The sequence below is a fragment of the Panthera onca genome, chromosome A3, assembly GCF_046562875.1.
Source record: "Panthera onca isolate mPanOnc1 chromosome A3, mPanOnc1 haplotype 2, whole genome shotgun sequence".
Lineage (NCBI taxonomy): Eukaryota > Metazoa > Chordata > Mammalia > Carnivora > Felidae > Panthera > Panthera onca.
Window position 1 is genome coordinate 81,366,893 of NC_138341.1, and position 14,020 is coordinate 81,380,912.

At 42.9% G+C, this 14,020-nt stretch overlaps 1 protein-coding gene across 9 annotated transcripts in view; it reads right to left on the minus strand.

The window, feature by feature from the left end:
• Window positions 1-14,020, minus strand: part of TBC1D8 (TBC1 domain family member 8) — a 112,037-nt gene that overhangs the window by 39,153 nt on the left and 58,864 nt on the right. For all 9 annotated transcript variants that reach the window (XM_060608752.3, XM_060608807.3, XM_060608760.3 and 6 more), the window contains 3 exons: window positions 13,058-13,176; window positions 8,257-8,485; window positions 5,342-5,582 (listed from right to left, as the gene is read on the minus strand). In XM_060608752.3, the coding sequence (XP_060464735.1) occupies window positions 5,342-5,582; window positions 8,257-8,485; window positions 13,058-13,176 (589 nt within the window). The remainder of the gene's footprint in view (window positions 1-5,341; window positions 5,583-8,256; window positions 8,486-13,057; window positions 13,177-14,020) is intronic.

A 14,020-nucleotide genomic window follows, 5' to 3' on the forward strand; every position in this document is an offset into this window, starting at 1 on the left:
CAGAAAGAGGGAGAGAATCCCAAGAAGATTCCACACTGCAGAGTCCAATGAGGGCCTCGAACTCATGAACCGTGAGATCATGACCTGAGCTGAAATCCAGAGCTTAACCAACTGAGCCACCCAGGCACCCCATGAGGATGAGGGCTTATTACTGAAGACATCAGCCCCCCTGGCAGCCACTGTTCACCTCTGGAAATCGCAGAAATACCTTACAACAAATCTTACAATAGCTTAGAATGAATCTCCATTTACTACAGTGCATTAACTGAGCTTCCCTCCAGTACTTTCCAGCCAGTCAATACAGATTTTAATGAAGATACTAATTCTGATTTATTGAAACCCATCACCTCACCAATATCCCACCCCCAAAATAGCTGGCCATACTGTTCTCAACCTATCACTCACAACATCAGTCTGGTTATTTTATGTTGTAAATTTCAGGACCAATCAATGCATTTGTTCTGCCCAACTCCTGAAAGCCCCTTCCCCAGCCTCAGTCACCCCCCCATCCCTGGATTCTGTTACTATACACCAGAATCCCTGATCCAGGCCCTCCTCTGTGCAGTGTGAGGGCTAGGCTAGGGGACTCTCCAGTTCTGCTGGCTCTAACTTATCTGACTGGTTCTGTTGTATGATGTACCATCCCACCCTCCTGGCTCCCACTGGAGTTCCAGCCCCACTCTGCTCTGTCCCCAAGTCCCATGGGAGTAAGCACAAGCAGTGAACATGACTAATCCATAATCAGATGGCTCACCACATTCGTGACCCCAAGGGCACCTTTCTAAAGCCCTTATCTGGGAAGGGAAGTGAAAATACATCAACAAAAGGGAGCCTGAGGAGCATTCCAGCACTTCTGATTGTGCCCTTAGCATCAAGAGACTGTTTTCCTCAACTTGAAAACCTGGGCTCTCTTGGCAGGATGTCAAGTTGACTGAGTCATTACCTGTTTATGTCCACAGGCCTATGTCTCCATGACAGAAAGCTACACGAGACCCGGCAAGCAACTGGTATGCAAGGACATGCCTTTCACTTTTGGAAGAAGTCACTCAAAGTGCAGTGACCAGCAAAACACACCACAGACCAGAATCCTGCCGTCCACGCTGGGGCCAGCCCTAGGCACCCATGGGTCCCCAGCAGCTCCACCACCAGCCACTGCCAGGGCTCCCTTTTGTCCTTTTCTCTCTCTTCTCCTTTCTACTTGTTTCTAGGACAGAAAGTAGAGGAAGGAGAGCCTTGTATAATGCACCTGAGTTCTGGAATGTGAATGGAAACTGTCCGTACTGATGAATTCTCTTCCAAAATGAATGAGTATACCAAAGGGTCTGAAGCGCTACAAACCTGCCATCCGCCTCTTCTTTCCCTATTTCTGCCCCAAGCCAAAATGCTGCATCTAGAAGTGGAGCCATGAAGGAACATCAGGAAATTTGTGAGCAGTCACCTGAGATCCCAATGCTCATGGAGCTGACCAGAACACACAAGGCTATTAGCTGGCCTCCTATTCCTAAAACCCAGCTGCAATTCACACACGTACACATCTGTGTGCAAAACCCACAGGAGAGGTGTTAAGTTCTAATGGGTGATTTATAGGAGCCCTTTAACAACTCCTACAACTGAGTTGTAGTAACTGATCTTTGTTGGACTAAAAAGACTCAGATACCAAACTACTATAGAGATACTTAAAGAAATATAGGAGGGACACCTGGGTGGCTCAGTCGGTTGAGTGTCTGACTTCTGCTCAGGTCATGATCTTGCAGTTGGTGAGTCCAGGCCCCACATCAGGCTCTGTGCCGACAGCTCGGAGCCTGGAGCCTACTTTGGATTCTGTGTCTCTCTCCCTCTCTCTCTGCCCCTCCCCTGCTCACGCTCTCTCTTTCTCTCAAAAATAAATAAACATTAAAAAAAATTCATATGGGGCACCTGAGTGGTTCAGCTGGTTAAGCGAAGTCTGACTTTGGCTCAGGTCGTGATCTCGTGGTTCATATGTTCAAGCCCCACGTCAGGCTCTGTGCGGACAGTTCAATGCCTAGAGCCTGCTTCAGATTCTGTGTCTCCCTCTCTCTGCTCCTCCCACGCTCATGCTCTGTCTCTCTCACTCTCTCTCAAAAATAAACATTAAAAAAAAATTTTTTTTAATTAAAAAAATATAAAAAGAAATATGGGAGAGCAGGGTGACCACTGTGCTGGACTGTCTTCTCTGGACCAGAGACAGAGCCAGAGATATAATGTGAAACCCGCAGGAGGCACAGGGAGGAGCTCAGGGCTGGGAGTCAGAAGACCCAAGGGCAGCAACCCAAGGTTCCCTTTTTGTAAGGGAGTGACAAGCAGCAGCATCCCCTCTTGCAAAGGAAGTGTCAGATTATCAGAGAGGACACAAAACCAAGTGAAATTAAATTCATTGGAGTTTTACCAAAAAGTGCACTTTTTGATTTTTGCCTTATTTTGTGACTATACATGATCAATTTATAACATATGCACATAGCAGGGGCTCTGAATTCTTGCTGAGTACATGTAAACTACAAACAAACACACCACCATTTAGAGACTATTAATTAGACCCATGTTCTCCCAGATGTTCAGAGAAAACAGTAAATGTGTCTAAAGAGTAACAGGAATGTTACAGTGGATTAAAAAAAAGATTTTGGGGTAGCGCTTGGGTGGCTCAGTTGGTTGAGCATCTGACTTCAGCTCAGGTCGTGATCTCACGGTTCGTGAGTTTGAGCCCCACATCGGACTCTCTGCTGTCAGCACAGAGCCCACCTCAGATCCTGTGTCCCCACCCCACCCCCCTGCCCCTCCCCCACTCATACTGTCTCTCTCAAAAATCAACAGTTTAAAAAAAATTTTTTTAAGGTTTTATTTTTTTATTTTTTTTAATATATGAAATTTATTGTCAAATTGGTTTCCATACAACACCCAGTGCTCATCCCAAAAGATGCCCCCCTTAATACCCATCACCCACCCTCCCCTCCCTCCCACCCCCCATCAACCCTCAGTTTGTTCTCAGTTTTTAAGAGTCTCTTATGCTTTGGCTCTCTCCCACTCTAACCTCTTTTTTTTTTCTTTTTTTTCCTTCCCCTCCCCCATGGGTTTCTGTTAAGTTTCTCAGGATCCACATTAGAAAGAACACATATGGTATCTGTCTTTCTCTGTATGGCTTATTTCACTTAGCATAGCACTCTCCAGTTCCATCCACGTTGCTACAAAGGGCCATATTTCACTCTCTCTCATTGCCACGTAGTACTCCATTGTGTATATAAACCACAATTTCTTTATCCATTAAAGGCTTTTTTAATGACTGGACACAGAATGACACAGAACTACCCTATGATCTCATAATTCCACTTCTGGGTATATGCCCAAAAGTCATGAAAGCAGGAACTCGAACAGATATTTGCGCATACCTGCTCATAGCAGCATCATATACGATAGCTAAAAGGTAGAAACAACTTTGTGTCCATCAATACATGAATGGACAAACAAAATGTGGTATATACATACAATGGAGTATTACCTAGCCTTAGAAAGGAAAATAATTCTGACACAGGCTACAACATGGATGAACCTTAAGGAATTACACCTAAAGCCAGTCACAAAAAAACAAATACTGTAGGAGTCTACTTATATGAGGAACCACAAGAAGTCAAACTCAGAGACAGAAAGTAGAACGGTGGCTGCCAGGGGTTGGGGGAGGAGGGAATGGGGAGTTATTGCTTAATGGGGACGAAGTTTCAGTTTTGCAAGATGAAGAGTCCCAGGGTTGGATGGTGGGGATGGCTGCATAACAATGTGAATATACTTAACCATTTTTCAAGCATACGGTTCAGTGGTATTAAGGCAACAAATTTTAGGTTATGTGTATTGTATCATGTAACAAAAAAACTTGTGTAATGACTAATAGTATTCAAATAGCAGTGGTGATTCTATAATGATATCAAATATATCCATCCAGGACAGCATTTGACAGAAGGCTTATTCCTCAAAGGGTATCTTGGTATCAACTCTGCAGTTACCTGGTCTGACCCACCAAGTCAGAAATCACAGTCAAGCTCGAACACCACTGTTTAAATTTTAGATAATAAAGCTGAACTTCTTTAAAAGACTAATAATTCAGGGGCACCTGGGTGGCTCAGTCAGTTGAGTGTCTGACTCTCAATGTCAGCTCAAGTCATGATCTCACAGTTGTGAGCCCCATGTCGGGGTCCATGCTGGATATAGACTCTGCTTGGGATTCTCTCTCTCCCTTTCCCTCTGCCTCTCTCCCCCACTTGCATGCCCACCCTTCCCTCTCTCTCTCTCAATAAATAAATAAATAAACAAATAATAAATAAATGAATAAATAAATAAAGTGACTAATAATTCAAGCAACTGCCTCAGACATCTCCGTAACTAGCATCAATTTGGGGCAAACCAATAATAAAGAATGCTACCTTACAGTATTACTAAGGCACATTTCTTTGTTTTTTTTTTTAATGTTTATTTACTTTTGAGAGAGACAGAGACAGAATGAAAGTGGGTCAGGGCAGAGAGAGAGGGAGGCACAGAATCTGAAGCAGGCTCCAGGCTCCGAGCTGTCAGCACAAAGCCTGACCCGGGACTCGAACTCACGAGCTGTGAGATCATGACCTGAGCCGAAGTCAGACGCTCAACCAACTGAGCCACTTAGGTGCCCCTAAAGCACATTTCTAATGACAAACCAGTAACAAAAATAAATCTCATTGTCCTGAACACTTATTTCTACAAAGCGATTTCATATGGAAATATAACATTTCTTAATGTTCACTGATAAAACACAGTGTTGAATGGAATTCTACCATGAAGCTATTCATATTACATTGCCTAGAAGTAGTTTTTTATAAAAATCAGTTTCAAAATATCAGGGAAAAAAAAGCAGAATTGGATCCAGAAATCAAAGACTACTGCATAAAAAAAAAAAAAAAAAAAATTAGGGCGCCTGGGTGGCTCAGTCGGTTAAGCGTCCGACTTCGGCTCAGGTCATGACCCTGCGGTCCATGAGTTCAAGCCCCGCATCGGGCTCTGTGCTGACTGCTCAGGGCCTGGAGCTTGGAGCCTGTTTCGGATTCTGTGTCTCCCTCTCTCTCTGACCCTCCCCCATTCATGCTCTGTCTCTCTCTGCCTCAAAAATAAATACATGTTAAAAAAATTAAAAAAAAAAATTAACAATCTCAGCCAATTATTATGTCACAATCATGATTAACAACATAGGAAAATCTGCATTTTGCCAAAGGGAAACTTAAATCTAGTACAACTAAGACTAACAAAGCCCATGTAAATGAAGCCACGGTCCCCCAGGTGAGAAACAACTGAAAACAGAAGTTCTTACCTCTTGGTGATCTGGCTTGGCTCCTGCAGGTCTGGGTCCAGGTCAAAGACCTCATTGTCCAGCAGCCTTCGAAGTGTCACATCGGCCAGCTGCTCCATGATCTTGAACACCTCATCAAGGTTCAGGAACATGGAGAAATCACGCTCCTTATTCTGTGTGGTGATTCGGATGGTGTCCGTCAGAAAGACGTTGGATGTTCTTTCTAATTTCTGGATATCAACCCAAGGGACTATAAGTTTAACTAGAGGGAAAAAAAGGCAAATACAGATTTTAACCTAACATTTGAGTCATACTTAAGTGTATCAACAAACAAGAGTCCAAGGCTTTCCTTAAGCTGAAATGCAAACACCTTTTAAACCAGAGCAGTAAAGAGGAAGCACAAAACTGGTTGACAGCTGTGTGTCAGAACCCAATTCATGTTTAATGGTTTTCTTAAAGATTTAAGTAAAATTTTCTAAGTTGCTGGCTACCGTACACATGGAGGGGACACTGTTCTGAAAACATGAAAACTTCAAAAACATTTAAACTTAAATATTTGAAAAATATGCAAAAGTTTCTCAATCTACATAATTTCTGGTTTCAAAGGCAGCATTCATGGCGTAAGCTATGAAAAAAAAGAAGTGCAAAAGAGGATTATTCATGATCTCGGATAGAGAAACAGGCTTAACATTTAGACTGTGTCAAATGACAGAGTCTTAGGAGACACAGTACAAATTTTTATGGAATTCTTTTTAAAGTAATACAGTACAAACAGTACATTTTATAAACAAGTACTCTATTCTGGGAAATGTTTCCAATACAGTGGGTAGCCAGGCTAGCTTGCTAATGCAAATGGAGAAGGGACGATGCAACAACTTGAAATGATAAATGTTATCAAATATAGAAATTCTTTTTTTTTTTTCCAAACTTATCCTAACAAAATTTGGCTTAGTGACCATGATCGATCAGTGTCAGAAGATAACTCGTTTTCTTTTTCAAATCAAGGAGGGGATCATTAAGTGTTTCTATTTCTAACATTTCTTTCTGCTTATTCTGCAATAATGTTTTCAGTGCTTCAATAATTTAAAAGGCCACAGATCTTCTCAGGCTTGAGAAGAAACTGCTTCAGCTACTTCTAGTTGCTTTCACGTAAGTCTCTTACACAAACACACATAGACACTCTATAATCATCAACTTTCACTTCATTAAGCATCTACTCTGTGAAAGCCCTTCACTTAGAAAAAAGCTCAAATAGAGAAAACAGACATGTAAAATAAGCAACCACTAATTTGACAAAATCAAACAGAAACACAAACATGGTTTTGGGAAAGTCCCTGGAGGTGATAAAATCTGAACTGATTTTGAGGGGTGAACAGGAATTTCCAAACAGGCACAAGAACGGGGAAGAGAAAGAAATTAATTTTGAGAAGCATTTCAAGGGGCGCCTGGGTGGCTCTGTCGGTTGAGCACTGGAATCTTGATTTTGGCTCAGGTCACGATCCCAGGGTCGTGGGCCCAAGTTGGGCTCTGCACTGTGTGTGGAGCCTGCTTAAGATTTTCTCCCTCTGTCTCTCTCTCTCTCTCTCCTTCTGTTCCTCTCCTCTTCTCATGTTCTCTAAATAAAATTTAAAAATTTTTTTGAGAAGTATTTTAGAAAGTACAAGAATAAGGATCATCAAGATTAGGTCAGAGTACACGAGGGTGGGGAAAGGCTATGTACGCAGAGTGTATGTACTGGAGCATCAGACTGAGGCTGGCAGCGTGAGAAAGAGAAGTGATGACCCTGTGCAGGAAGCTGGTTCAGCAAAATTCAAGAGGAGCCCTTCCCACTCGTTAAACTTGAAATGTAAACTTAAATGCAGGAAGAAAAAAAAAAATTCTGCATATAAACACACATATATATATATATATACACTCATTATATATATATATATATATTATATATACTCGTACTCATATAAACACACACACACACACATATATATATATATACACACTCAGTTTATATACACACAGCTTCCATCCTGCATGGGTGCTTGAAACAGTATTTGGTTCCAAAAGAAGTTTCAGTGGGAATAACTTTTTAAAAATTCAATATACAATTGACACTTGTGGCTTTTCTTTTCTTACCTGGGAATTCCATCATCTAGCATGGCAATGGTCAGTGGATAAATGTGCGAAAAGTTAATTACTACCTGAATCTCAAGTGGACCCAGGTGAAGAATTCCTTCTGGTTCCAAGGAACAACCGTATATCTTGCTAGTTACTCTTCCGGGAGCAGTCATAACCTTCAGGGCTGGGAATTTTTAATTTTTTTAAAAATGTTTTTATTTATTTTTGAGAGAAAGAGACAAAGTGCTAGTGGGTGAGGGGCAGAGAGAGAGGAAGACACAGAATCCAAAGTAGCTCCAGGCTCTGAGCTGTCAGCACAGAGTACAATGTGGGGCTTGAACTCACAAACCATGAGATCATGACCTGAGCCAAAGTCAGAGGCTTAACCAACTGAGCCACCCCAGGCTGGGAATTTTTTACATGCTCCCCAACCCCGCCCCCCCACCAGCCCCCGTTCATCTTAAGAAATAACATGTTCCACTCCTTTAGAAGTACTGGGGCCATCAGTTTTAACAACGTGTTTTCAGAATAAGATAAAGTAAAAAACCTGCAGGAGCTATATGAAGTGAGCTACACAGAAATGTTTAAGGCAATAGAAAAAATGAATTCTCACAAAATCAAAGCCCCTTAAGGGTAGCAGTATATATCAATATAATTGTCTGCACAAGTCATTTGGAAGTTAATCAAGTATCACTTGTTATCATCTCAACTACTCATTTAAATCTTCTGTTCTCTAACTCTTCATCTTGTCTCAGGACAGCACAAGCATCCCGAGGGTCAACTTCATCTGTGAACGCCCAAATCGCTCCAAATGCCTCACTTACGTTCCTTGCCCAGGAAGAAGGAGTAGAAGCAGAGGTGGTTGATGCTGAGGTACAGCCAGCCTTGGCGGGGAACCCTGCCCTTCCAGCAGCAGCAGGAGTAATAGGTGACCAGCTTCTCCGCCTCCGGGAAGTTGAACCTGGCTTCGAACTTTACCAAGGCCTCTCGGAACTTCTCCGGCTCTTCTTCCTGCTCAGCAAGCCTGCTACTTGTCTCCTCAGCAATCAGAGCCTGCCACACAGAAAGATACAGGTCCCCTCGTTAGTGTAAGGGACGAGGGGAGGGACAGGCAGAAGCAGGAAGGGACAGCTGAGCACAGGCACCTAAGGAGTCTGCACTGCTCAACAACAGACATGCAGGGTGGAGGAGAGAAGTTCATCACACTGTCCACCACCCAGAAACATGGCCACACTCAAGGGGGTGGGGGGAGGGGAATGAGCTGGGAGGTAGAAAACCCAAGAACAAGTCTCTCACTTGGCCACTTACCAGCCCTGAGGCTTTGGACAAATCACTGACTTCTAAGCCTGAGTTTTCTAACAAATTACTATTTTATACCTCCCTGTTCTACCTACAGGAACAGGATGATCAAATTATTGGCTCCAGCATGAACCCAGTGCATCAACTTTAACGAACCACCCAAGTTTGAGTTATAAGTTAGTTGTTTTTAAAAGGCTAATGAATGTCGGGGCGCCTGGGTGGCTCAGTCAGTTAAGCATCTGACTTCAGTTCAGGTCATGATCTCACAGCGTGTGAGTTCGAGCCCCACATCGGGCTCTGTGCTGACAGCTCAGAGCCTGGAGCCTGCTTCAGATGCTGTGTCTCCCTCTCTCTCTGCCCCTTCCCTGCTCACACTCTGTCTCTGTCTCTCTCTCTCAAAACTAAACATTAAAAAAAAAGCTAATGAATGTCTTCCTCCTTAGATTCAAAAATTTTAGTACAAAGCCAACAGGTGCCTATCTGTGTGACATCTGACACCTTTCACTACCACTGAATATTCTACAGTCTTCTAAGGTAGAAAAGGAGTTATGTTGGCCAAGGTTGTAAACACCTCCAAAGCACTCAGGTGCACGAAGAGGCAAGACAGAAAAGAAAACATCTAAATGTACAACAGCTTTGCCAACAACAAGTAACAGTAAGGATCCTTTCTAAGTCTGGGGTAAGGCTATGGAAGTGTCTAACATAAGCTTGTGGCCTGTTCCTAAGGGGTGACAACTCGCTGACAAGATCAGAATTCTGATTCCCCACATTCTTGTATTTCATGAAAGGCTAGGTCCCTTAAGACAAAGCCACTTTTGGGGCAAAGCTACCATACCCTAGACTTTATAAGAGATTTTAGAAAATTATTTAGAAAACCTGAGAGTTTCTATTAAAGTAAGAATTATTTTTAAAATGAATCTGAAGGTTGATAAAATTTCAAGTGCTTTTCATTTCATTATGTTTTTCTTCTTTCCCAAATTTTATTTAACCAGACATTATAAAATAGAAAAGTTATAAGAAGTATGAATAATTTTAAAGGCATATGAATGGGGCACCTGGGTGGCTCAGTCAGTTAATCATCCAACTCTTCATTTTGGATCAGGTCATGATCTTGCTGTTGAGGAATTTGAGCCCCACGTTGGGCTCCATGCTGGCAGTGTGGAGCCTGCTTAGGATTCTCTCTCTCTGTCCCTTCCCCACTCACTTGCTCTCTCTGTCCCTCTCTCAAAATCAATAAACTTAAAAAAAAAAAAAAATTAAAAAAAAGAAGCTTACGTAATATAGGGGCACCTGGGTGGCTCAGTTGGTTGAGCATCTGATTCTTGATTTCAGCTCAGGTCATGATCTCCTGGTTTGTGGGATCGAGCCCTACATCAGGCTCAGTGCTGACAGTGTGGAGAATGCTTGGGATTGTCCCACTCTCCCATTGTCTCTGCCCCCACTCTCAAAATAAATAAACATTTTTTTTAAGGTGTATCTAATATATAAAGCTCTGGACCGTGAGGTATGAAGGGGATTTTAGGAAGGCTCTACAGCAAAGAGTCATGGATCCACTGGCTCCAGAGGCAGCCACAATGGTGGCTGTACAGACTCCTGACTTCTGTGGATTATTGCAGTGTCTGGTAACCAGCACAGCTCAAACCACAGGGATTTCTTTAAAGCTTCAGAGAGTAGCCAACTGTTCAGGATAGGAGTGGGAAAGCCTCAGTTTCTAATTCCTTTGGATCTTCCCAGAGGAAATGGAGAACCACCACTACATGTGTTGGCCCCAAAGGTATAACCCCATCTCAGACCACAAGAACCCCTCCATCCCCAGCCCCTGATCCAGACCAGCAGCCTCCCTCGGACTGTTTTTGTTTTGGTTTGGTTTTTGCTTTTTTAAGGCCTTTTAGCTTTGATGTGCAGGGGATCAGACTACACCATCCCAAAATACACCTCTTTGGCATAAGAATTATTCTGAAAACAACTGAGAAACAGCAGACACCAAAAAGGCTCTCTGCCCTCCTCCACTATTTGTCTAAAACAAGGATATCAATTCCCATTTGTGAAGGTATCTCCCTCTCCTGTGCCAGGAAGAGGAGGGTAACTCTAGACTCTGACCAGTGCTGAGAGGGTAACAAACCTCACAAAAATAGCCCTTCTCTTCCTTTCATTTCCCCCTACACATTTAATTTACCTTCCCACAGTGTGCCACCCCTGGAAGCCAAATTCTTCTTTGTCCTGTCACTTCTCTACAAACATATGGCTCTTTGTTAAGATGCTGTATAAGCCCTACATTCTAACTACCCTTCTGAGTTACTCATCACTGAGTTTCCCCCTGTGCATGCATACTGCACGTGTTGATAAACTGGTTTTCTCATTAATTTGACTTTTGTCGGTTTAATCTCCAGGCCATGGGAGGAGAACCTAGGACAGTAGAGGGAAGGTTGCTTCCTCCTCTACAGAAGATTTCCTAAAGCCACTGTAGCAGAAATGAAATTTCCTTCCTCCAAATTAAAAGGAGAAACCCTAAATCAAAGAACCACCACAAGCTACGTTAGACTAAGGAGAAGGGAGATAAGTGTAAAAAATTACCATGAAATGGGCATTTCTGTAGCTAAGCCCCAGTGTGAGCTGACCCAGGGAACCAAGCTAGTCAGCTGAACCAAGCAAAGATGGTAACCCATGGGCTAGGTATGTCCCCACCACAGCCTGGGTCCACCTGCCAACTGCACAGGCCAAAGGTGACACTAAGAGGATACCTGCCTGGATTCAGGAGACCTTTGGTTTCCACCTGGCCCCACAAGTGTTCCTGATGCCCAGAGGAAAAGAATACTTCTGTTTTTGTCCCTTTAAAATCAAGAATTCACTTTGATGCCCTTTACTAAAAGCTGAAGCACTCGGGGTGTTAAAAAGACAAACTTTTGAAGAGAAAACAAAACAAAACAAAACAAAACAAAATCAATGGTCTGGGATATTTTACCCTCAAGGAGGAAAACTATTACAGGCTAACATGTTAAAATGTTTAATAAGAGATAACCTCAGAATGAGAAACAGTCTCTCCCTGCCTGAGAGGGCTTTTATTTATGTTTTTTTAATGTTTATTTTTGAGAGAGAGACAGAGTGTGAGTGGAGGAGGGGAGGGGCAGGGAGAGAGGGAGACACAGAAACTGAAGCAGGCTCCAGGCTCTGAGCTGTCAGCACAGAGCCTGATGTGGGGCCCGAACTCATGAACCGTGAGATCATGATCTAAGCCAAAGTTAGACAACCCACTAAGCCACTCAGGCACCCCTACGTGATAGGGCTTTTAAAACATTGGTTACCGGGGCGCCTGGGTGGCTCGGTCGGTTAAGCGGCCGACTTCGGCTCAAGTCATGATCTCGCGGTCCGTGAGTTCGAGCCCCGCGTCGGGCTCTGTGCTGACGGCTCAGAGCCTGGAGCCTGTTACAGATTCTGTGTCTCCCTCTCTCTCTGACCCTCCCCCGTTCATGCTCTGTCTCTCTCTGTCTCAAAAATAAATAAACGTTAAAAAAAAATCTTTTAAAAAACATTGGTTACCAATCATGTTATTGCAATGACAGTTATAGAAAATATAACTTACAGGAGATATTAACAGATACCTCCCAAAATATTCCTCTCTTGCTTCTCAAAATATAATTGGTTTTAATTCCATTTAATTAACATATTTCAAAAACAAACAGCCACTTTGAGGGAGAGGAAAGTTCCAGGTCCAACAAAATACAGTGACAAGCTGTCACAACTGCAAAAAGGAGGGAACAGCTAATTTAAGGAGTCAAATAACAGGGGAATCTGGGTGGCTCAGTCAATTAAGTATCCGACTTCAGCTCAGGTCACGATCTCTTGGTTTGAGGGTTCGAGCCCCACATCAGGCTCTCTGCTGACAGCTCAGAGCCTGGAGCCTGCTTCAGATTCTGTGTCTCCTCTCTCTCCACCCCTCTCCTGCTCACACTCTATCTCTCTCTCAACAATAAACATTAAAAAAAAAGGAGTCAAATAATATTTTTTGCTCTGCAAATACATAAATCATAGCATTTTTTTTTCCTGAGACAAAAGAGGACCTTTCACTTTTTGTAAAGGTTAACAAAAACTTAGGCCTGAGAATAATGTGTGGATCTTTAAATTTCAGGTGTATTTTGCCCAACTGTCTGCAAAGTTTGACAGGTGACAAGTCTAACTCCTTTGACTGTGTATTAAAAGCTAAGATGTTCAGTTACAGTGGAGAAAACTTCAAACCTGGTCAAAAATGCTACAATGGCCAAAACATTATATGGAAGTTTGTAAGAAAGACGGGGAAATGAGGAGAAGCATTTCAATCAAAGGACCTACCTTTACCTTCCCTTTGACAAAGCTGGCAATGTCATCTTTATTATCAAAGACCGACAAAGTATGGAGGAGATTTTGCTCCAGCCAGTCCCAGTGCTGGTTTATTTCCTCTAATGTTGCACCTGGATTAGAACAGAGAAAGATGCTAAGGTTAAAAGTAACTCCTAGCACATGAACTCATTTGCCAAATATTATGAATGCTGTGTTTGTTATTAAAACACCTCGGTTTCTCACATCCTGGGCCACAGCAGACTTGGAAGGCCCCCTCCTTCGGAGACACGGTCTCCCTCACCACAGCACTGGGATTTGCAAACACCTGTCCACTGCCACATGGATGAGCCAGGTGACCAATCAGGTCACTCTTGGGATTGCTATGCGGACATTCCTGCCAGCCTCACTGATGCATGGACTTCCTACCACATCCACTCAAGGGATGGAAACATTTATAATTACGCAGCCATTCTGGGGGAAACAAGCCCCAGGAAGCAGGCCAATTCTGAACAGTCTCACATGGTTTATTTACCTTGTGTGAACAGGGATCCCTCAAGAGGGACCTCAGCCCAGGTTCACAGAGGAAAGAGCCTCTTGAGAAAGCGCTGCAGGTTGCCCAAGGGTGTCGCCACTTGCAACAGGCACCATTAAATACAGCAACAACCTAGGAAATCTCCAGGTTTACCCATCTATACTTCGTATCATTCACAACCATATCCATTAAGAACATTCATAAAAAGAGGTTGTATAATGCATGCTAAAAAACACAGAAAGTTAAGTCCTATATAGCAAGTTAATTTCTTTCAAAGTCAATTAAAAAAAAAACAACACTCCATTACTGAAGCATTAGGCAACACTGTTACCAAAAAGCTTAGTTATTTTAGTATTTCCTCTCAAGGAGCCTCTTAGTACTCTCCATTAGACAACGAGCACCTTGATACGGTGACCATGACAGCTCCTAGTGAAGGACCTGGC